Raw genomic sequence first — 25,529 nt, forward strand, 5'->3', positions numbered from 1 at the left:
AGGAAAAGGATCCAAAATAAACAATATATCTGGCATTTGAAGGATAAAGATAACTGGTTGAATTCATGGAAAACATATAAAGAGTGACATCGGAAAAATAGGATAAAGTTCATAATTACGAAAAAAATTAACAATACTTTCATTTACATAAAGTAAATGTGAACAAAAGCAAGATCACAGAAGGATGAAAGAATCACTTCCACAAACAGAGGTGGGCCCACATTTCATGCAATTCGAAAGATGATAAGGACAAAAACAGGTGGTTTGAAAATAATAACCTGTAAGTTAACACATCTCGGTAGGAAATTATCATCAATACCTAAAAATGAAAACTATATCCTAAAAAGAACAGTAAAAACAGAAGTACACAAACTTGAAAAGATGATGTAATAAACAATATTCAGCTAAAATGCCAGGGAAATAGAAGAGATTCCTGAACAAAGTTGAATGGAAGGAGCACGAGAGCCAAAAACTATCATTATTTGGTAGTTTGACCAAACCGTTATAAAGATGCGTAAAAGATTAACAGCCAATGCAATATGTATGAAATAGGAGCCTAATGCTAAAGATAAGAAAATTGCTGTGTAGACACGGTCTGAGAAATAATAAAAGTATATTGCAATCTTTAATAAAGATGAAACAGGTAAAGCTCTACTAAAATGAGAGAAAACAAATGGGAGGAAGCAAGAAAAACACTCGCAAATCTTTGTGTTTACATTTCAGACCGTGATTCTACGAACGAAACGTAAAACACTACACATTAGATGCATAGATTTCAAAGGGAATTTGGAAGGAATGGACTCAGGATGAGAAAAATATATCACTGGCAACTACACTAAGGAATTTATGAGACACGGAATAGTGTGGCTTGTGCCTTCACGAAAAGGAATAATTCTACCTTTGCAATTAAAATAAGATTAATAAGAATGCCACCCGAGTGTAGATGTGTTACGGCCATACAAGGAGACAACAGGAATATACTGACATATAGTAACTATGTGTACTTTGTTAACAATTATGAATATAGTTATAAATAAATGGGAAAAAGATGGCTGAACAAATTTTTGCATAAAATTTTAGCAGTATATGTAAACATATGGGATATAGGAATAGGTGAATATTTTTACACTTTGGGGATATCTCACAAACCTGCAAGACACTACATAACTTAATATCATCTTTCCAAAATTAAACAAATGCAATGAAAAAATTTACAAAGTTTTGATTCTACCATCAAATATTTACACTGATTATAACTGGATTCAGAACCTGTTTCTTAATACAGTATTGACATAAAAGGGGTTACATAACATCTGAGAGAGAGAGAGAGAGAGAGAGAGAGAGAGAGAGAGAGAGAGAGAGAGAGAGAGAGAGAGAGAGAGAGAGAGAGAGAGAGAGAATTAATAAAACACAAAAAAATATTTTATTTACCTTAAAATCTAAAAAATAAAACTCATTCAAAGTCAAGTACAAACTAAAATTCACTCCAGTACTTTCTGATCAAAAATGGAATTAATTTTAGCTACAATATACCTTTTGAAAAGCTTTACAATAGGTTTTACATTTACTGTACATAACAGTTTATATTAAAAAACAAGAGCTTTTCAATAGCAAAATTAAAAATTAGAAAACCACGGCCAATCTGCCATATTTGTCAAAATACCAGAGCTTTATATGGCGAACGACGTTAGCCGCTCATAGAAATTGTGGGCCGTTCTACTGGTAACACCAAAGCCTTCGAGGCTAAGACATTCAACAACACAGACCTATCTATCCATCATATCCAGTTCCCTCAATTTTGGGAGGTAGCTGACATAAAAAAAAAAAAACAAAAAACAAACAAACATGGGATTATTTTTTTGCCTGATAAGGAACTCAGCCAAGTTTGACTGGTACTGCTAGGGTGCCAAAATCCTCCCCTCCCATCTTCCACCACAAATGAAGGATCATAAAATAGGAGACTATGATTGATATGCTGAGTAAATACTAATGGAAGGTCCTTTAAAATAAAGTTGGTAATACTGTACTATAGGCAAAACCTGAAAGGATACACAACTTTGTTTCCAAAAAGACCAAAGATTTTACTGAGTGATAATACTGAGAATATTTGCCCCCATTGTAAGTTTAATGATGTGTCATATCAAATTGCTGAGTCTTGCTATGTAGAAAGTTTGGTGAACAGCTTCACAGTGGTTGAAATTTAGTAGCGTACTGGATCTAGGAGTCAAGATGCAAGACATGTGTTAAAATATAGCATTAATATATTAAGTAAAATAGGCTAAGATTTATTCATGAATGAATATAGATAAAAGATTTATGACCACAGAGTGACATTGGCAGATTATGGGCAGACGCAGCTGCGCATTCTGTAGTTGGACAGATAGGTGCGGATTTAGCTCCTATGGATGCAAGGCATTCTAGATTAATGGGGTTTGTAGAACAAGCTAAAACAATTCAGCCCTCAAAATCCACATAAAATATCTTGTTAACTCGTTCATTTTACTGTATGAATTTGAAACAATAATCAACCCTTTTACCCCCGGGGTTTTTGGAAATTTCCAACCCTTAAGCCCCAGGGGGTTATTTTTTTCCCAGCACATTTTGCAGTATATTATTTTTAAATTGCTCTAACAGCCTTAATTTTTGTCCTAGAGAGGTCAGGTTGGTCTCATTCTTTTGGAAAATGCCTGAAGTTTCTCGTAAAATTATAAAAAAAATGTGAAAATATGTAATTAACAGTGTTTTGCAAGAACGTACCGGTACGTCCTTTGGGGGTGAAAGGGTTAATGGGGTTTGTAGAACAATCTAAAACAATTCAGCCCTCAAAGTCCACATAAAATATCTTGTTAACTCGTTCATTTTACTTTATGAATTTGAAACAAAAATTAAAGTATAAAATTGTATAGTAAAGTCTAGAGCTGAGAATTATATGATGAAAATGTTATTGCATTTGGCCTTTAATAATTTAAGCATTATCCCCACTTTTTTTTTATGTCTGCTACCCCTCCAAATTGGAGGAAGTCCCTTGATAGATAGATAGATTATCACAGAGATGACCAGAAAAAAATTTGAGAGATAAAATACTGTAAATGATTTAACATGGAATTAATAATTGATAAAAAAAAAATTTTAAAAACTTTAGAAGAGATAAAATACTATAAATGATTTAAACATGGAATTACTAAATGATAAAAATTATTTAAAACAAAAATTTGGAAGAGATAAAATACTGTAAATAATTTAACATGGAATTACTAATCGATAAAAAATAATTTTAAAAAATTTGGAAGAGATAAAATACTGTACATGATTTAACATGGAATTACTAATTGATAAAAAATAATTTAAAACAAAATTTGGAAGAGATAAAATACTATAAATGATTTAAACATGGAATTACTAATTGATAAAAAATAATTTAAAACAAAATTTGGAAGAGATAAAATACTGTAAATGATTTAAACATGGAATTACTAATTGATAAAAAATTAATTTTAAAAAAATTTATACAGTAAAAAAGTTTTGTGATAAAAAAAAATTAATTAAATATGGATTCTAAAAACGTTAAAATCAAGGCGACGGGTTCAAACTTCTGGAAAATTTCGATGTTGATCATGTCTTGAACTGTCCAGCAGAATGCCAGGCAAATGTCCCAAAAATTCTTCTTGCAGGGGAAAAAATATATTTTTTTTTTCATCTTCTGAAACCTGAAATGAAATTTCAAATTAATTTCTAGGAACCTCAAATACACAATTTATATGAATAGCATTGTAATTATTACTATGATTATGATCATTCATTATATCAACCAGACCAGTCCGTTATGTTTCTCGGTGGCCAGAGAGGACCCAACGAGCAATGTTAACCCTTTTACACCCGGGGTATTTGGAAATTTCCAACCCTTAACCCCAAGGGGGTTATTTTTTTCCCAGCACATTTTGCAGTATATATTTTTTTAATTGCTCTAACAGTCTTAATTTTTGTCATAGAGAGGTCAGGTTGGTCTCATTCTCTTGGAAAATGCCTGAATTTTCTCAAAATATTTTCAAAAATATTGAAAAAAAAAATTTATAGCATTTTTTTGCAAGGACGTACCGGTACGTCCATGGAGGTAAAGGGATGGCTTTTGTGAAACGTACCAGTACGTCCTTTGGGGGTAAAGGGGTTAAGGAGATGAACCAAAATGGTGAACAACAACTTTTTCAGGAAGTAACCAAAACAAGAGAGCAACATAACACTGTAGATTAATTCCTTGCCAAATTGTGATTCACATATTCCATCAGTACAAAGCAGATATATAAATACTACAAATTTTTAGTACTGTACTGTATTTGTATTTTTCCTAGTAATACAAACTTTTGTTTACTCCTATGGCAATTTTTAATGACCAGACAAAACAAAAAGGGTGCTTAACTGATAACTATAATAAGTTACTAAGCAAATCCAATGCTGGGCAGTGCTTTGCTCTGCTGCGAGACAACCTCCCCTCTTCTCTTGGTCATTGCGTTAAGAGGCTGTCTCAAATCTGTATCGCAGACTACTCTTTATATCGTGGGTTTCTGAGGGCCTTTTTTGGCTTACAAAAGCTTACAATAAGTCATTTCATGCCATAAAAAAAGCTTGTTATAGTCATTTTGTGGTTTATAGTTTAAATTGTTAATTTTTGGCCTAAAAAAAAGGTTAAAATAAGTCCTTTTTGGGATTATAAAAGATTAAAATAATTATTCTTGGGCTTATAAAGTTTTAAGTTATAGATTATGGAAAAAATATGAAAAATTATAAAAATACAAAAAATAGAAATTAGATTTCTGCATCAATTTCACAGTTTTTCAGCTATCATGGTGATGAACCTGGACTGTAACACCAGAAATAGCCGAGAGATTACTGTACAGCTGGTAGGCAAAGCTAATATACCCTTCACACTCCTCACAGGGGGAACTAAAAAAAAACATCATTCTCACAATAGTCATAATCAGTTAATTAAATAGTTAACAACTAAAGATCCACAAGGAAAACCTTTGCGGATGTTTCTCAACCCAACTCATGCACCAGCAATGTCTATCTAATGATGCATCCAAGGAAAGAGCGAGGCTTTAAATTGGTTAACACTTTGATCCCTTTAGACATATTGATACATCATGATCCATACTAGATTCAACATTGAAGCACTGATGCAGTTTTCAGAAATCATCAAATATTTTTCTCCTATTGTTTGATCATTTGTTTTTTATGTAATGCAAAAGTAAATAGAAGGATTTTTTTTTTCAAATGACTAAAACATGTGTCAAAGCATGAATAGAAACTTCACATATAGCATAAAAGGTATACTATAGTTCCTCGTAGCTATGGCTCTGGGATATACAGGACTTACAAAGACTTTGTAATTAAAAAGGTTGATGACTTTCCATGACAGAGCCCAGCTTGCACCATGGGCATATCTACCTAACCAACGTAATCTCACAGAAATGAAGAAATATATTTTGAAAAATATGGTAAGTCTCATAGAATGAAGCAGAAAAATTAGTAAACCGTCAAGAGACAGGGAGGCAGCAAAGGGGAAAGCTCTGTGCTAACGAAGGACTGGGTTAGCCGAGGTCCGAAATCGATGTCACCCATTAATGATCAACGACAAATGATATGCCAGTGGCTACGCATCACAAGACTTGCCTCTGATGAATCTGACTATCCAACAATAAACGTTGCATACACCTAATAAGACGTTGAATCGTTAGAAGCTCGACGAAAGTTCCTGCGAGAGTCCTTCCTATAAGACTTCTTTCTCCATCCTCTAATACATTATAACCAAGCTGGGAAGTTTTAGAAAGAAAACAGAGTACCTAAATGAATAGCTGGGGACCGTAATTGATACGTCCCGAAGAGCTCTCCTAGCATTATCGGAGGAGTCCTGTATCCCAGCCTCCACAATGATAATTAGGAGTCCTTCAGAGATCTCTTCTTCTTTGCCCCTAAATGACCCAGCTGGGAAGGGGGCCACATATGACACACATCACAAAGTGACTCCCACAACAGGAATTATATCATTTTTATAATTATTACTAGATAAGCTACAACCCTAGTTGCAAAACCAAGATGCTATAAACCCAATGGCTCCAACAGAGAAAAATAGCCCAGTCATGAAAAATAAATAAACTACATGCAGATGAGCAATTAAAATAAAATATTTCAGGAAAAGTAAATTTAAATAAATTTTTCATATATAAACTATAAAAACTTTAAAATAACAAGAGGAAGAGAAATAAGATAGAATAGTGAGCCCAATTGTACCCTCAAGCTAGAGAACTCTACCCCAAGACAGTGGAAGACCATGGTACAGAAGCTATGGCACTACTTGTTTGATTTTAGTGTCTTTCTCCTAGACGAGCTGCTTACCATAGCTAAAGAGTCTCTTCTACCCATACCAAGAGACAAGTAGCAACTGAACAATTATAGTGTAATAGTTAAACCCTTGAGCAAAGACCTGTTTGGTAATCTCAGTGTTGTTAGGTGTACGAGGACAGAAAAGAATGTGAAAAGAATAGGCCAGACTATTCAGTGTATTTGTACTCAAAAGAAAAATATGCCCAATAAGTAATGTAATTGCAATTTAAATGTATATCATTCTACAGCACTAAATGTACTGTACTTTATTGTAATAATATACTATACAGTATTGCATTAAAATCCTATACAGCCAATATTAATATCCCCACCTATTTCTCTCTCATATATGTATATGCCTTTCATTATGCTGCAGTGCACTAAGCAGTCCAGAATAAAAATACAAGTACTATATAAGACATTTTTGGGATTATAAAAGATTAAAATAATTACTCTTGTATACCTTCGGGAAGAAATTTTTCTCTCGGTCTCAGCATTCAGATGCTACCGCTCAGCCTTGAGTCTCGGCTTTAGACTGGAAGGAGTCGATATTTCCTCCTTGTTGGAGCTTTCTTTGCTCATACGCAGTTACAAGCTTACTTATCCTCAGGCAGAGCTGAGACCTCCCCCTTGGAACGTGGTTCGGGTCCTCAGGTCTCTGAAGGGCTGTAGTAAAAACAGGATACTGTCCTGTATGATAAAAATAAAAATAATAGTAAAACTGTCCAGTACAATGATGATGACGATGATAATATTAATACAGTAATAATAAAGCTAATGAGAAACCATACGACACAAAATCTTTATTACCTAAACCTCCAAATTATTTAGTACTCGTATATGATACCTATACTGTATAATGATATTACTTATGAAAATCATTAAAAGAGGCTTTAAAATATACAGTATATGATTAAATATTTGATAATATAAAATGTACAATAAAAACTATTGTAATACTGTATAACAAATTTGGAAATAATTTGTATTTTTCCTAACATACAAAACTTGAGCTATTTATAAGGTACTACTTTCGGCAACGCTGAAAACCAGCCAAGTCATTTTAGTGGGGGATAATTACCCGATCCACTAGTTAGCGGGAGGAGGTTGGGGAAGACTGACTACCCCGCTCACTCACACCTGTCGGTTGAGTAACCACTTTTGCTTTCTGGCAGGACTTCTAGGAGGACAGGGTGGCAGGCCAATTTGTATAAATAGCTCCAGGTTTGTGTTGGGAAAAATACAAATTATTTCCAAATTTGTCATTTGTTCCGACACAGATACAAACCTTCGCTATTTATAGGGTGACTTACTTTTAGGGGGAAGTTCTACCAACTGGCCTTGGTCATGACCTGGGGTTCCCTCTAATTGATCTTTGATCTAATTAGTAGGAACCCTACCCTCGCTAAAATCAAATTAGTTACAAGGTAACTCAATGACAGCGGCCTGCAGAAGCTTGTGTGAGAGACTCGTGGCTTGTCTTTGTGTAAGAACTCGAGGATAAGCATGCGTTCTAAGACATATCCAATACCATCTCTCACGAGGTATTGGCGACGTAAAAAAGTATTTATTCATACTCAGGATGCACAAGGGAGATGAATCTTACCTGCAGAGGGGTGAGGTCAGCTATGCTTCGGTCTTGCGGAGCTGTTTTCCCAGGGGGGGGAGGTGAAAGAAAGAAGGGAGCCAGACATTCTTTTCATTCACCCCAGACTAACCAGGGTAACTTCAGCCCTCAACCCTCTGCTACTTGTCCATCAAGGAGCCTGAGGCACTAGATCACTTGTTGTGCGGCCACCACAGGCCCAATGGAATAGGTTTCCATGCTCCTGTGGGTTACGTCTTTCAGGTAGTGGGCTGTATAGGTCGTCTGACGCTTCCACGCCCGCTTGCAATACCTGTGCCACAGAAAATTCTTTTTGAACGCCAGAGACGTTGCAATGCCTCTGACGTCATGAGCTCTGGGTCGGTTGGACAGAGGAGGGTCTGGATATAGAGTGCATTCAATTACTTTCCTTATCCAGGAGGAAATAGTATTCCTCGTGACCCTCCTCTTGACCTTCCCCGTGCTGACAAAAAGTGTTTGTACACGGGGGCGAGCTTTTACTGTTCTTTTTACGTAACACCTCAGACTCCTTACTGGACATAGTAACAGTTGGTCTGGATCTTCGGTTACAGAACGAAGACTCTCTATCCGAAATGGGCCGAACCTAGAGTCCGGCACACCCGGATTTTGAGTCTTAACTACAAACTCAGGGATGTAGTTGAGGATTACTTCCCCCCATCTCCTAGAATGGGAGACACCAGCAGATAGACCATGAAGTTCGCTGACTCTCTTGGCCGAAGCCAGAGCAAGCAGGAACACAGTCTTCCACGTGATGTGGGGATTGGATGCCTGGTGTAGTGGTTCATAGGGGAAGCCCTTCAGAGACCTGAGAACCCGAACCATGTTCCAAGGGGGAAGTCTCGGCTCTGCCTGAGGACAAGTAAGCTCGTAACTACGTATGAGCCAAGAAAGCTCCAACGAGGAGGAAATATCGACACCTTTCAGTCTAAAGGCGAGACTCAAGGCCGAGCGGTAGCATCTGACTGCCGAGAACGAGAGAAGCATTTCTTCCCGTAGGTATAGAAGAAACTCCGCTTTAGTTGGAACAGAGGCATTGAGGGGAGAGATACCCCTTCCACGACACCAACCACAGAAAACTGACTACTTCACCTGGTAGACTGCCTCTGTGGATCTCCTGAGGTGTCCAGCCATTCTTTTCGCAACCGGTTGCGAAAAGCCTCTGTGTGAGGTGCTGGATAGTCTCCAGACGTGAAGTCGAAGTGAAGCTATGGCATTGTGGAAGATGTTGGCATGTGGTTGTTTGAGGAGGTCTTGCTGTGGAGGGAGCTCCCTCGGGAGCTCCGTAAGGAGATGCAGAAGTTCCGGGAACCATTCTCCGTGATGCCATAGCGGAGCTATGAGGGTCATTTGCAAGTTGTTGCTTGCTCGTACCTAGTCGAGGACTTTTCTCATCAGACAGAATGGGGGAAACGCATAAGCGTCCAGGTTTATCCACCGTTGTTGGAAAGCCTATTGCCAAAGAGCCTGGGGATCCAGGACTGGGGGCAGTACAACGGGAGCCTGAAATTCAGGGCCGTTGCGAACAGATCCACAGTCGGGGAACCCCACAAAGTTAGGACTTTATTGGCTATCAGAGGATTCAAAGACCACTTGGTGCCAACTACCTGAGTCGCTCTTCTCAGTTTGTCCGCTAGCACATTCCGCTTGCCCGGAATAAAGCGAGCTGATAGAGTCACCGAGTTGTCCTCTGCCCATCTGAGTATCTCTACTGCAAGAAGGCACAGCTGCTGCGAAAGGGTACCGCCCTGTTTGCTTAGATAAGCTATTACAGAGGTGTTGCCCCTCATCATCATCATGGAGTGCCCCACCAGGACCAGGTGGAACTTTTTGAGGGCCAGAAAGGCTGCCCTCATCTCTAAGAGATTTATGTGCTAGTACCTTTCTGATTCGGACCATTGGCCGGAGATGTAATGGTGGAGTACGTGAGCCCCCCACCCTTCTTTTGATGCATCCGAAAAAAGCATCAATTCCTGGGGAGACGAGAAGATTGATCCCTTTGCAGAGGTTCGGCTCAACAAGCCATCACCTGAGGTCCGACTGTTCCTCTAGCCCTATGCGGACTAGGTGATCCCGGGAATCAGAGTGTTGGTTCCACTGGGATTTTAGTCGCCACTGGAGGGATCTCATCCTTCGGCGACTGTTGGGGACCAGTCGGGTCAGGGAAGAGAGGTGCCCGAGAAGGCTCTTCCCAACTGAGGAAGACCTGTGCTATCTCCCTCAGTCTCTAGATCCTTTCGTTTGATGGAAACGCTTTGAGCCTTAGGGTGACTAATCGCATGCCTAGGTATACCAGTTCTTGATAGGGGAGCAGGTGAGACTTCTCGAGGTTTACCATGATCCCCAGATCCTGGCAAAACCTTAGAAGCTCGTCTCGGTGGCGGAGAAGGGCCGTCTCCGAGTCTGCCAGAATCAGCCAGTCGTCCAAATACCCTTAACTGGTAATGCTTCCGATTAAACATGAATCTCAGGTACTTCCTGGAAGACGGGTGAATTGGGATCTGGAAGTATGCGTCCTTTAGATCTAAAGTGCACATGAAGTCCTGAGGTCTTATCGCTTGTCTGACTGTGTCGGCCGTCTTCATCCTGAAAGGTGTCTGTTCGCCAAACCTGTTCAGGACTGAGAAGGCAATGACTGGTCTCCAATCTCCAGACGCCTTTTTCACAAGAAAGAGTCGACTGTAAAAGCCTGGGGACCTGTTGTAGACCTCCTGGAGAGCGTCATTCTTCAACATAGACTGGACTTCTGCCCTGAGGGCAAACTCCTGTGGGGATCCCTGCGCACAGGAGTTCGATGGAATCTGCACTCGAGTCAGTGGAGGGAGAGAGAGCGTGAACGGGATACGATACCCTGAACGAACCACCTTGACCGTCCAGGGTTCGACCCTGTGGTGAAGCCACCCCTGACAGCGGCTTTGCAGGCATCCCACCCCCAGGTGGGCAAATAGGAGGATTGCCTGTCTTATTGGGACCGGCCTCGGCCGGATCCCTTCTTACCCTTTCCTCCATGAAAGGACATTTTGCTGTGAAAGGCCTGCTTCACACACTTTTTACCCGGCTGTTTTGGGTCTCCAGCTCTTTCGGTTGCGGGTTTTGCTGTGCTTTCCGCTGTGGCTGAGAGGGGTAACGTCTAGCTGTTAAGACCTTTTAGTTGAGGGAGTCCTGGCTGGACTTCCTCCACCTCTCTGCCACCCGGTCAACATCCTCGGGATGAAACAAAGAGTTGCCCTCGAAAGGAGCATTTCTCAGTCTCGCTACTTCGGCCTGAAGGAGATGTCTATGGAACTTGCATAAGACGGCGTCTCTCCTCTTCAGGATAGTGTTGGTCTAAAGGTCCACTACCCGATGGGAGAGGAACTCGATGGCCCGAGTGCCAGACAATAGGAAAGTCTCCAAAGACTTCCTAGAGGACTCCCGAGACAGGTCCTTAGACTGCATCAGTTGTCCTAAGGATCCAAACCAGAAGTCCAGCCACGAAGTAGCCTGCATGGCGTACTTCGCCACCTTCTCCTCGTTCAGGCTTTCAGAGGCCGAAAAGGAGACTGGAAGTCCCGTAAGTTTTTCGAAGGGTGTGGCCTTCGAATGTGCCTCCATAGAGTGGTCGAGAGAGAGCGTTGGAAGAGATTCCCCGAGGATCTCGTAGTACCTCCTCTGAAACACACACTGAGGTAGGAGCTTGGAGGACGAGCTGGAGAGGAGAGAGGAGGTGGAACCAGTTGCCTGGGATACTGCCTTCTGTTTTTCACTCTTCAACCCCTTTGACCCGGGCAAAGCTGCACTGGTCCTCTGAGGTTTCTGAGTGCTGTAGAACTGGTCAAGGACAGTTTCTTTTCCATTCAGAGGGGCTGCCGATGGATCTGGTTGTCCACTGATGGAACGGATGCAGGCTAGGACCTGCCAGAGGGCATGTTCCGTCTCCTTCCTCTCATCCTCCGTAAGCTTAGGGCTAGGGGCTGCTGGCAGTGCGTCGTCCTCGAGATCGCTCTACCCTTCCACGTCCGAGCTTTCATCCATAGGAGCCTGGAGTGGGTCGAAGTCGTCAACTGGATAGACTAGGGATAGGGAGACTGGCGAGGAGGTTCTCGCTTCCGGCTGCCTGGGAGGCTGTGAGGAAGCAAGCCTGGCCGAGGATTTGGGGATGGTGAACAAATCCTTCGGTTCCCTCCCACGAGGCCGGAAGTCCTTTGTCCCCAAGGGCCTAGAGGGCTCCGTCGGCTTACGGGTGGAATGTAAGTCCGTTGCCATATGGGTTGAGCCCTGTCCGGTCGCAGGTCGTGCTTCCTTAGGCACCATCTCCACAGGAAATAACGCTATCCTCCTTGGGGGCCGAAGGACGAATCTTTTTCCTTTTCCCCTTTGGTCTGGCCTGTGGTGTCTCGAACTGCAGGGGGCTACCCTGAGGTTCTAGCCTAATCTCCTCCAGAGGTCTTTTGCGAGGGGATGACAGTTTTCCCTTGCCAGAAGGACACGCATGTACGGAATCTTCTGAACTCCTAGGGCAGAGGGAGGAGAGCACCCTGGGAAGAGAGGAGGCAATATGGGGATCCTAAGTGTGTTACCTAAGGACTGGGAGCGGGGAACGACTCCTTTCATGGCTTGGTGCATTACAATGAATAAGGCGCTAAGCCACACGGGGTCAAGGCCTCCAGAGGAACTAAGGGGGAGGTCCTTACGAAGGCACTGCTGCCTGGGTTTAGGAACCTGGCCAGGTTTCCTAACCCTCTTGTCTGAGGGAGGCTTCCCTACAGGCAAGATCGGCACAGGCCTACCCTTAGGGATAGGATCTGGGGTCGGTCACGCAGGCAACTGTTGTCTCTGTTGAGGCCTAAGAGGCTTGAGAGAATGATTGTGAGCGTCAAGATGGTCGCGTGCCGAACTGTTGGTAGGCGGAAGGGTGCTCGTGCGCACGCCCTTCCCGATTGCGCGCCCCTCTTACCTTCTTTGCGCTCGTGGCGCGGCACAGAATGTTCGCACATATGGCGCGCCGTATGCGCTCGAGAGCTCTCAGGTTGGTGAGAGAACTCACTGCTATGCTCACCCGAAGGTTCCCGATAGCTTGTGTTGTGTGAGCGCAAACGATCGACATAACGAGAGTTTGAAAAATCTGTCATAAAAAGATTGACCATGGTTACGAGAACTCGAAATTTCAGCGTGAACTGTGTAGCGCGAACCCCAAGGATCAACGCAACGAGAAACCGAAGTTTCTCTGTCACGAGACCCCGGAGGGTCAACGTGACTAAGGGTACGAGGGACCAAAGGCCCAACGTGGCCTGTGTTGCGAGACCCCGAAGAGTCAGCGCAATGAGAAACCGAAGTTTCCCAGTCACGAAACACCGAAGTGTTAGCGTGACTATAAAGTTACGAGAGCCCAAAGGTTCAGCGTAACTCAGGTTACAAGACCCCGAAGGGTCAACGTAACGAGGAACCGAGGTTCATCTGTCACGAGACCCCGAAGGGTCAGTGTGACTGACGGCACAAGAGCCCGGAGGTTCAACATTAACATCATTACGAGAGCCCGAAGGTTTATTGCGATGGAGACCGGAAGGACTCCTGCTGTCATGAGAACCCGCAGAATCAACATGACGAGAGCCCGAAGGCTCACAATCACGCCAGCCCAAAGGGTGATTGTCACGAGACCCCGAAGAGTCAACGTGAGGAGAACCAGCAGGTTTAAAAAGACGTCTCCTCACAGCACGAGGAGGAGAATGTCCGGGGTGGAGAGGGGTTACCCACCCCTCTACTCTACGAACATCCGGAGAGGAACATTCAACAGACTGCCCGAGGAGGAGACTGATCGAGGTCTGCATATAATTCCTCCGCAGGGGAGGAGAGTTCACCAGGAGGAGGACTACGCTTATAACAAGGTTCTCGTTCCGCCCCTGGAGGAGAACCAAAAGCCTAAGGAGATTGCCGATGTAAAGAGGCAATCTTCTCTTGCGAACGAGAGATATGTTCCCCGAAGAGAGCCCTGCCACCGCCCCTGGTGGGTTAGCTAACTCCTCGGCGGCAGAACCAGACTCTCGGCCTGACCGACGGGCAACAATGCCTGCACCCACAAGAGGAGGATCAACCTCCGCAGAGGAAAGAGATGACTGCCTTCTCTCTGCTCCCCTTCGGAGGAGTTCGAGGAGAACTTCCTTCGAAGGGAGGCCATCGACGCCCAGCGATGGCCACAAAGACACAAGCCCTGCGCTACTGCTCGGCCGTGCCCCGGAAGGGCCTGGTCGAGAATTAGCTTCAGGCAGACTTGGGCGTAGAGGAAGCAGAATCTCCCGATTCCTTCGATTTTGAGAAGACCCCGAAAGTAAAGATTCGTGCTTAGACTTCTTCTTACATGCAAACCTCTCCAACTGGGAGGCAGGCCACTCCCTGCACTCGGAACAGGTGTTGTCCCGCGAACACTGACGTCCCCAACAAGCCAGGCATAAAGGGTAAGGGTCAGTCTCCACGGACCACATGAAGGTACAGTAGACCCCCGGGATACGGCGTCCCCAGCTTACGTTTTTTTCACATTACAGTCTGGACTACGATGTTTTTTCGTCCCATCGTTACGACATTTTTTCCCACCTTACGGCATCGAATTCCAAAACTCAAACTTGGCGGTCTTTACACGTACGACTGTGCGAGTCACTAGCCTACCACCACGCTCATACGTCACTAAGAAACTGGTCTGCTATTGGTCGGCGTCACTAAGATGCCGATACGCTATTGGCCGAAATCCCTCTCACAATGCCTGAGAGAGATGCTGCCTCTCTCTTTGTTATATGCGCACTTAGCTCAGAATCTCGTGCGTTTCATAAAGACTTGGTCTCGTGTAAGTGCTTGCGATATCGTATTTTTTGTGCATTTTAGTGCTTAATTCTAACTTTAATTCGTTAGCCATGGGTCACAAGATTGCAAGTCTTCTAAAGGCATAACTGTCCTTGCCAGTGGAAAGACCTCAATCAACGACGAGATGGAGAGACTCCTTCTACTATGGATTAAAGAGAAGGAAATCGCTGGTGATACACTCATGCAATCTGTAATTTCGCACAAGGCGAGCGCCATCTTCAATCTCGTGGAAGCCCAGAGAGACGGCGGAGACGAAGGAACGTCGCAGCAAGCCCCCAAGAGTTCAAGGCTTCTCATGGGTGGTTTGATCGTTTTAGGAAGAGAACTGGTATTCACTCAGTCGTCAGGCATGGAGAGGCGGCCAGTTCTGACAAGAAAGCAGCAGAAGAATTCCTCAAGAAGTTTGAGAAAGTAATTTTCAGAGAAGGCTACATTCCTCAGCAAGTGTTTAACCCTTTGACTGCGAAAAGCGAGTATACTCGAAAATTAAAATTTCTCCCTTAACTGCGAAAAGCGAGTTTACCCCACGGCGGCGAAAAAACTTTTTGAATAGCGCCGCCGATACTTTTGACATTCAAGTGTACGCTGAAAACGTTTGCTGTCCAGTAGGTGCTGCCATCTAGTGACCAGAAGACGAAACAAAACGTAAACAAAAACAGGTGTTATCAGCTGATGCGACGAAGTTCACGTTGTTTACAAACATCAGGTTTTAAAGGTATGTATTATTTATTTCAGTAATAATTTATTTATTCTAATTAGTTTTTGAATATAAGTAGACTATAATAAGTCTGATTAAATCATTAAATAAGTGTAAAATATGGTGTAATAGGAGGTAATATGAAGGGCATCTCTTTCAAGCCTAGTAAGCCTATTTTACTGTAAGTTGGCCAACTTCGATTATGTTATGATAGGCTTTGTGTATAGGCCTGGACTTATTATAATGGTAGAATAAGGTGTATATTACCATAAACTCTAGGCCTAATATCAGTGTCTTCAAATATGTGATAATATGCGAATTGTAAAGACAAATCATAGGCTACCGGTAGGCTACATACTACTCGCCTCTCTCTCTCTCTCTCTCTCTCTCTCTATATATATATATATATATATATATATATATATATATATATATATATATATATATATATTTTATATATATATATATATATATATATATATATGTGTGTGTGTATATATATATGTATATATAGAGTATATGTATATATATATATATATATATATATATATATATGTCTAGTAGCTATAAATGTAATTTCTTTATTAGGGTATGCTAATTTTATTTTCTACTTTCAGGGTCACCTATAATGGCTTCAAAAAGGAAGAGGTGTGCAACACAACAGGAGATTGCTGATATTCTTGCAGAAGAAGACTCAGAAACAGAAGATTTATTTGTACAAAGGGAAGAAGAACTATATGAGGATTATGAAGCAGACGCAGATGCTGATGAAGAAGTTGAAGATGCTGATGAAGTTGAAGATGATGACTTGAATAAAACACTAACTGATGATTCATGGGTGAATATAAAGAATGTAGGCACAGATCCTCCAATAAAGGTAAAGTCTATACCAATTTATTCAGAAACTAATAGGGCTGTAAATTTAGATGACTGCACTCCATTTTTATGCTTTTCTAAGTTGTTTCCTAATGAAATATATGATCATGTAGCTGTGGAAACTAACCGGTATGCAGCATACATGATAGAAAAAATGCAACCTTTAGCCCCTCGATCACGGTACAGAGCATGGAGAGATGTGGATGCAGGGGAAATAAAAGCATTTATTGCTATTGAAATTACAATGGGATTAGTGCACAAAAGTAGTCTAGCAAGCTACTTTTCTAAAAAGTTTTGGCTAACTGAGACACCTGGTTTTTCCAATATAATGTCACGTGACAGGTATGAAATTTTCCGTTCCTGTCTACATTTTGCAGATAATTCTGTTGATGGTAATGATGACAGACTTTATAAAATAAAACCAATTTTAGACATGGTGAAAGATCTATATTCTAAATATTATGTAAGTGGTAGAGATTTGAGTGTAGATGAAAGTATGGTGAAATTCAAAGGGAGGCTTTTTTTCAAGCAGTACATGCCTAAAAAGCCTACCAAATGGGGAATTAAGGTTTGGTCTCTCTGTGACTCTAAGACTGGTTATCTGTTGAAATTTGATGTTTACACAGGGAAGGGGCTAGATTCTAATAAAGGCAAAGGACTTGGTGCATCTGTTGTAGAAAATTTGTTTGAAGGCTTTGAAAACAAAGGCCATGTAGTTTACATAGACAGCTTTTTTAGTGGAGTACCCCTTTTTCAAAAACTTCGAAGTAAAGGTACTGGAGCATGTGGGACAGTTCCTCCAAACAGAAAATATTTGCCATCACAGATGAAAAAAGTAAAACCTAAGAAAGGCCAGCTACCAATAATGTGGAAGAGTAAAGATGAGGAATTGGTTGCTGTCGTTTGGCAAGATAGTGGTAGAGTAAATATCCTTTCGAGTGTTGGGGACACAGGTACAGTGAAAAAATCTATTCAATCTAAGAAAGGGGTAAGGGAAGTAGATAAACCATCTTTGCAAGCTCAGTACAATAAATATATGGGAGGGGTAGACCTTTTTGATCAATTCTGCTCAACCTACCCCTTCAATCACCGTAGCAAAAAGTGGTATCAGACACTGGCATTTTGTGATTGAAGTTGCTCTTGTAAATTCCAAAATTAGTTACAACTTGCAAAATAGAAAGAAACTGACCCAGGTTGTGTTTAGACAAGAGGTAATAAAAGGATTGTTAGAAGGATATAACACAAAGCCAAGAAGAAAGAATGTTGTTAGGGACTTGGTGGAAAACAAGCGCTTGGGGGAAAGGCATTTTATTGCTCAGTATGAAAATACGAAGTACCTACCTAATTGTAGTGTTTGTTCAATATTGCAAAAAAGGAAAGGGGACATGTAAGAGGAAGCAGACATCATATTTCTGTAAACAGTGCCCACAAAACCCTCCTCTTTGTGTTGTCCCCTGTTTTGAAATTTTTCATACTGTGATGAATTATAAGAAAACATGTAAATGTAAGGAGGAAAAGAAGTAAATATGTCTTTTTTGTCAATTGTTTGTAATTTTTTCATATTTTTTGTAATAAAATTTTACTTCCATAACTTTTCTGGTTTTATTAACAATTTTTGATATTTTCCAAAATATAACAAAATTTGTACTAGTTTTGAATCAAAATTTAAGTCTATATACCAAGGCACTTCCCCCAATTTTGGGGGGTAGCCGACACCAACAATGAAACAAAACAAAAAGGGGACCTCTACTCTCTATGTTCCTTCAGCCTCATCAGGGACTCAACCGAGTTCAGCTGGTACTGCTAGGGTGCCACAGCCCAACCTCCCACATTTCCACCACAGATGAAGCTTCATAATGCTGACTCCCCTACTGCTGCTACCTCCGCGGTCATCTAAGGCCCCGGAGGAAGCAGCAGGGCCTACTGGAACTGCGTCACAATCGCTCGCCATTCATTCCTATTTCTAGCACGCTCTCTTGCCTCTCTCACATCTATCCTCCTATCACCCAGAGCTTTCTTCACACCATCCATCCACCCAAACCTCGGCCTTCCTCTTGTACTTCTCCCCTCAACTCTTGCATTCATCACCTTCTTTAGCAGACAACCATTTTCCATTCTCTCAACATGGCCAAACCAGCTCAACACATTCATATCCACTCTAGCCGCTAACTCATTTCTTACACCCGTTCTCTCCCTCACCACTTCGTTCCTAACCCTATCTACTCGAGATACACCAGCCATACTCCTCAGACACTTCATCTCAAACACATTCAATTTCTGTCTCTCCATCACTTTCATTCCCCACGACTCCGATCCATACATCACAGTTGGTACAATCACTTTCTCATATAGAACTCTCTTTACATTCATGCCCAACCCTCTATTTTTTACTACTCCCTTAACTGCCCCCAAAACTTTGCAACCTTCATTCACTCTCTGACGTACATCTGCTTCCACTCCACCATTTGCTGCAACAATAGACCCCAAGTACTTAAACTGATCCACCTCCTCAAGTAACTCTCCATTCAACATGACATTCAACCTTGCACCACCTTCCCTTCTCGTACATCTCATAACCTTACTCTTACCCACATTAACTCTCAACTTCCTTCTCTCACACACCCTTCCAAATTCTGTCACTAGTCGGTCAAGCTTCTCTTCTGTGTCTGCTACCAGTACAGTATCATCCGCAAACAACAACTGATTTACCTCCCATTCATGGTCATTCTCGCCTACCAGTTTTAATCCTCGTCCAAGCACTCGAGCATTCACCTCTCTCACCACTCCATCAACATACAAGTTAAACAACCACGGCGACATCACACATCCCTGTCTCAGCCCCACTCTCACCGGAAACCAATCACTCACTTCATTTCCTATTCTAACACATGCTTTACTACCTTTGTAGAAACTTTTCACTGCTTGCAACAACCTTCCACCAACTCCATATAACCTCATCACATCCCACATTGCTTCCCTATCAACTCTATCATATGCTTTCTCCAGATCCATAAACGCAACATACACCTCCTTACCTTTTGCTAAATATTTCTCGCATATCTGCCTAACTGTAAAAATCTGATTCATACAACCCCTACCTCTTCTAAAACCACCCTGTACTTCCAAGATTGCATTCTCTGTTTTATCCTTAATCCTATTAATCAGTACTCTACCATACACTTTTCCAACTACACTCAACAAACTAATACCTCTTGAATTACAACACTCATGCACATCTCCCTTACCCTTATATAGTGGTACAATACATGCACAGACCCAATCTACTGGTACCATTGACAACACAAAACACATATTAAACAATCTCACCAACCATTCAAGTACGGTCACACCCCCTTCCTTCAACATCTCAGCTTTCACACCGTCCATACCAGATGCTTTTCCTACTCTCGTTTCATCTAGTGCTCTCCTCACTTCCTCTATCGTTATCTCTCTCTCATTCTCATCTCCCATCACTGGCACCTCAACACCTGGAACAGCAGTTATATTTGCCTCCCTATTATCCTCAACATTCAGTAAACTTTCAAAATATTCCGCCCACCTTTTCCTTGCCTCCTCTCCTTTTAACAACCTTCCATTTCCATCTTTCACTGTCTCTTCAATTCTTGCGCCAGCCTTCCTTACTCTCTTCACTTCTTTCCAAAACTTCTTCTTATTCTCTTCATATGACTGACTCAATCCCTGACCCCACCTCAGGTCAGCTGCCCTCTTTGCCTCACGTACCTTGCGCTTTACTTCCACCTTTTTCTCTCTATATTTTTCATACTTCTCTATACTATTACTCTGCAGCCATTCTTCAAAAGCCCTCTTTTTCTCTTCCACTTTCACCTTCACTCCTTTATTCCACCATTCACTGCCCTTCCTCATGCTGCCTCCAACAACCTTCTTGCCACATACATCACTTGCAATCCCAACAAAATTTTCTTTTACTAACTTCCATTCCTCCTCTAAATTACCAGTTTCTCTTACTCTCACCTCATCATATGCCATTTTCAACCTTTCCTGATATTTACTTTTTACCCCCGGTTTTATTAGCTCTTCAATCCTCACTACCTCCCTTTTACATCCACCCACTCTATTCCCCCACTCTTTTGCTACAACTAATTTTCCTTCCACCAAAAAATGATCAGACATACCGTTAGCCATACCCCTAAACACGTGCACGTCTTTCAATCTTCCAAACATTCTTTTAGTTACCAACACATAATCCATTAATGCCCTTTCTACTACTCTTCCATTTGCCACTCTTACCCATGTATACTTATTCTTATCTTTCTTTTTAAAGAAGCTAGCACCTATTACCATCTCTTGTTCAACACACATGTCTACCAGTCTCTCACCACTCTCATTTTCACCTGGTACGCCATACTTACCAATGACACCTTCTACCTCTCCAGCGCCCACTCTAGCATTTAAGTCACCCATAACAACTACATAATTCCTTCTACCCAGTCCTTCTACACACCTAGTTAAATCATTCCAGAACTCATTCCGATCTTCTTCACTTTTCTCACTACCTGGCCCATACGCACTGACAAACGCCCAACATTCCCTACCCAACCTAACCCTTACCCACATTAACCTAGATGATATCTCCTTCCATTCCACTACTTTACCTGTCATCCATTCACTCAGCAATAACGCCACACCCTCTCTCGCTCTTCCCCTTTCAATCCCAGACACTCTACCAGACATTTCACCAAACATCACTTCACCCTTTCCTTTCATCTTTGTCTCACACAAGGCCAATACATCCATCCTTCTACTTCTAAACATACTTCCAATCTCACATCTTTTACTCTCTATCGTACTACATCCACGCACATTTAAACACCCTAAAACTAGAGTGCGGGGAGCAGTCACTCTCCCCCCAGCTCCATCTCCTTGTCGATGTCTCGCAGGAATTTTTTACAGGAGAGGGGGTTCCCAGCCCCCTCGTCCCGTCCCTTTTAGTCGCCTCTTACGACACGCAGGGATAACGTTGGCGCTATTCTAATTTTTATATGCCCCCGCGGCCACAGGGGGCATATCATAACAATATTTCAGTATATTTCATTAATTTAGTTATTTTTCATCATAAAAAACATATTCCAACCCATTTTACATGTCAATTGTGATATGCAATTTTCGTAATTTTTTTGAAAAAGTACGTTTTTTGGGTAAAAATGGTAAAAAATGTGTTAAAAACAAAAAAATATAGAGTTTAAGAGTCATGAATAGATGGAAAACATTGTTTCCAATATCAGGGGGTACTTAGAAATTAATTTCTACAAACTTCAAAATTTGCCGGCAAATTACGTTTTTCGGGGACAAAAATCCTCCCTGCACTACGCAGCCAAAGGGTTAACTGTGATGAAACTGGCCTTTTCTGGAAGAAAATGCCCAGTCGTACATATATCATAGCAGAAGAAAAGAAACTTCCTGGCCATAAACCGATGAAGGACAGACTTACGCTCGCATTATGTGCAAATGCCAGTGGGGACTTGAAAATTAAGCCCCTACTGGTATACCACTCAGAGAATCCTCGTGCCTTCAAGGCACAAAATATCATGAAGGAGAGGCTCACGGTATTTTGGAAGTCTAATGCCAATGCATGGGTCATGAGGACCATATTTATAGAGTGGATAAAAGTCTGCTTCGGTCCTGCTGTCAAGAACTTTTTAGAAGAGAACAATCTCCCGCTCCTGGTACTGGACAATGCCCCTGCTCACCCTCCTGGCCTTGAGGACATCATTCATCCTGACTTCTCCATCAAGGTTTTCTATCTGCCACCAAACACCACTCCTCTCCTCCAGCCTATGGACCAGCAAGTGATTGCCAACTTTAAGAAGCTTTACACGAAGTATCTGCTCAAAAGATGCTTCGAAGTGACCGAAAGCACTCAACTCCCCCTCCGTGAATTTTGGAAGGGGCATTTTGACATCGTTCAATGCCTGAAGATGATAAACAAAGCTTGAAATGAGGTTTCAAGGCACACCTTGAACTCCTCAAGGAAGAAACTGTGGCCAGCTGCTGTGGCAGAACGAGACTTTGAAGGTTTCGATCCCTCAACCGAAGACAAGGCTGTTGATGATCCTGCCCCTGAGAGTGATGTTGAGGAAATAATTTCAATCGGGAGGTCCATGGGGCTTGTTGTCGATGAGGATGACGTCCATAACCATATTGAGGAGCACAGGGTGGAGCTTACGACTGAAGACATGAAGGAGTTGGAGGCAATGCAGTTGACCATCATTCAAGAAGAGCACAGCTCTAGTGGTGGTGAGGAGGGGGGGGGGCTGAAGAAACGACATCCGCAGAAATAAGGGAAGCTGCTATCGGTTAGTATGAAAACCTTACGAGTTTCATTGAAAAAAAAAACACCCAGAAAAACTTCGCACAGGTCGTCATATGGAGTGTGTTAATGACAAGTGTAAAAGTCATTTTAGAAATATGTTGAGGAATCGTCAGAAACAGGCTTCTTTGGAAAGATATTTCTCCTAAAGAGAAGTGTCAGAAAGCAAAGATGATAGTAGTGATTCTATTAAAAAAAAAAAAAAAAAAAGAATGTAATTTTTTCAAGTTCTAAAAAAAAAATGAAAAAAAATTTCAAAAGACAAAAACAATAAATAAAGCATTTTTAATTCTAAGTGTTTAATAGTAAGAATAAATCTATTATTAAGTGTACATAACATAATTAGCATCGATACGTTTTTATATCTACCGTCTCCTCCCCCCTCTGCCTCCACCCACTAACCAGCTCAAGTCACGTCACTCCAAAGGCAAATAAAATTTAATTTTTCCTTTACAGTAAAGTACAGTATATAATTTTTATTTATACCTGTAATGTTATCTAATTATATACTGTACAGTACATGTATATTATATATAAGTAAACTGTAGTACAGTGCTTACTATACTATTTTGTTACGTACTAATTTTCAAGGTTTTTACATGGGGTTTTGCACGCATTAATTTTTCTATTGCCCGCCACACGACATTTTCACCATACGATACCAACTCCGGAACGGATTAATGTCGTATGGCAGGGGCCTACTGTACCGCAGTGGCGGCCCTCAATACTTGGACATGTCCACATACATACACATACATATACCAAAGGCACTTCCCCCAATTTTGGGGGGTAGCCGACAACAACAAGAAACAAAACAAAAAAGGGGACCTCTACTCTCTACGTTCCTCCAGCCTAACCAGGGACTCAGCCGAGTTCAGCTGGTACTGCTAGGGTGCCACAGCCCAACCTCCCACATTTCCACCACAGATGAAGCTTCATACTGCTGAGTCCCCTACTGCTGCTACCTCCGCGGTCATCTAAGGCACCGGAGGAAGCAGCAGGGCCTACCGGAACTGCGTCACAATCGCTCGCCATTCATTCCTATTTCTAGCACGCTCTCTTGCCTCTCTCACATCTATCCTCCTATCACCCAGAGCTTTCTTCACACCATCCATCCACCCAAACCTTGGCCTTCCTCTTGTACTTCTCCCATCAACTCTTGCATTCATCACCTTCTTTAGCAGACAGCCATTTTCCATTCTCTCAACATGGCCAAACCACCTCAACACATTCATATCCACTCTAGCCGCTAACTCATTTCTTACACCCGTTCTCACCCTCACCACTTCGTTCCTAACCCTATCTACTCGAGATACACCAGCCATACTCCTCAGACACTTCATCTCAAACACATTCAATTTCTGTCTCTCCATCACTTTCATTCCCCACAACTCCGATCCATACATCACAGTTGGTACAATCACTTTCTCATATAGAACTCTCTTTACATTCATGCCCAACCCTCTATTTTTTACTACTCCCTTAACTACCCCCAACACTTTGCAACCTTCATTCACTCTCTGACGTACATCTGCTTCCACTCCACCATTTGCTGCAACAACAGACCCTAAGTACTTAAACTGATCCACCTCCTCAAGTAACTCTCCATTCAACATGACATTCAACCTTGCACCACCTTCCCTTCTCGTACATCTCATAACCTTACTCTTACCCACATTAACTCTCAACTTCCTTCTCTCACACACCCTTCCAAATTCTGTCACTAGTCGGTCAAGCTTCTCTTCTGTGTCTGCTACCAGTACAGTATCATCCGCAAACAACAACTGATTTACCTCCCATTCATGATCATTCTCGCCTACCAGTTTTAATCCTCGTCCAAGCACTCTAGCATTCACCTCTCTCACCACTCCATCAACATACAAGTTAAACAACCACGGCGACATCACACATCCCTGTCTCAGCCCCACGCTCACCGGAAACCAATCGCTCACTTCATTTCCTATTCTAACACATGCTTTACTACCTTTGTAGAAACTTTTTACTGCTTGCAACAACCTTCCACCAACTCCATATAACCTCATCACATTCCACATTGCTTCCCTATCAACTCTATCATATGCTTTCTCCAGATCCATAAACGCAACATACACCTCCTTACCTTTTGCTAAATATTTCTCGCATATCTGCCTAACTGTAAAAATCTGATTCATACAACCCCTACCTCTTCTAAAACCACCCTGTACTTCCAAGATTGCATTCTCTGTTTTATCCTTAATCCTATTAATCAGTACTCTACCATAAACTTTTCCAACATGTCCACATAGCGGGACAATAACCAAACACACACCAAAGAAAAAGGAATAGTAATAAAGTCAAGGCAGTTTGTTTTAATGGGAGAGAGAGACGGTACGTTTGCACTCTACCGAGCCGAAAGTAAAAGTGGTTACTCAACCGACAGGTGTGAGTGAGCGGGATAGGCAGTCAAGTGTATGATTATACAGTAAATAAAAATTTCTCAGGTAGAATTTATATAAAATATATGATAAATCGCTTATTTGTTCCGGTAAAATTGTATACTTCTTTTTTAGGAGAAATTCCTACCAATATATATCATTAAAGGATATTAGATACATGCAACTCAACAGGACAGAATGTGTATCAATGGAAAACCAAGACAAACTTACCAAATGATATGACCAATCCCAGAAACTTTGGCATGTCCAACATACATTCCACATAATGTGCCCAGTCCACTACACTTTTCACTATTCCTGAAGCAAATTCAATCCACAACGCTCCAAACCTAGAGGGAG

At 41.8% G+C, this 25,529-nt stretch overlaps 1 protein-coding gene and 1 long non-coding RNA gene across 3 annotated transcripts in view; one reads left to right on the forward strand and one right to left on the reverse strand.

The window, feature by feature from the left end:
* Positions 1–3,475: 3,475 nt before the first annotated feature.
* Positions 3,476–25,529, reverse strand: part of LOC137636653 (uncharacterized) — a 55,445-nt gene continuing 33,391 nt past the window's right edge. The window contains exons 5-7 of one of the 2 annotated variants that reach the window (XR_011043178.1): positions 25,401–25,519; positions 6,842–7,068; positions 3,476–3,707 (exon numbers count right to left, since the gene is read on the reverse strand). This is a non-coding gene — a long non-coding RNA (uncharacterized lncRNA). The remainder of the gene's footprint in view (positions 3,708–6,841; positions 7,069–25,400; positions 25,520–25,529) is intronic. The other variant, XR_011043177.1, reaches the window with a different exon arrangement.
* Positions 15,290–17,909, forward strand: LOC137636651 (piggyBac transposable element-derived protein 4-like). Its single transcript, XM_068369048.1, has 2 exons — positions 15,290–15,548; positions 16,148–17,909. Exons 1-2 carry the CDS (start codon positions 15,506–15,508, stop codon positions 17,536–17,538), a joined length of 1,434 nt encoding a protein of 477 aa, XP_068225149.1. The 5' UTR covers positions 15,290–15,505; the 3' UTR covers positions 17,539–17,909.

This window comes from Palaemon carinicauda, unplaced genomic scaffold (genome assembly GCF_036898095.1).
Source record: "Palaemon carinicauda isolate YSFRI2023 unplaced genomic scaffold, ASM3689809v2 scaffold348, whole genome shotgun sequence".
In the NCBI taxonomy this organism is placed as follows: Eukaryota; Metazoa; Arthropoda; class Malacostraca; order Decapoda; family Palaemonidae; genus Palaemon; species Palaemon carinicauda.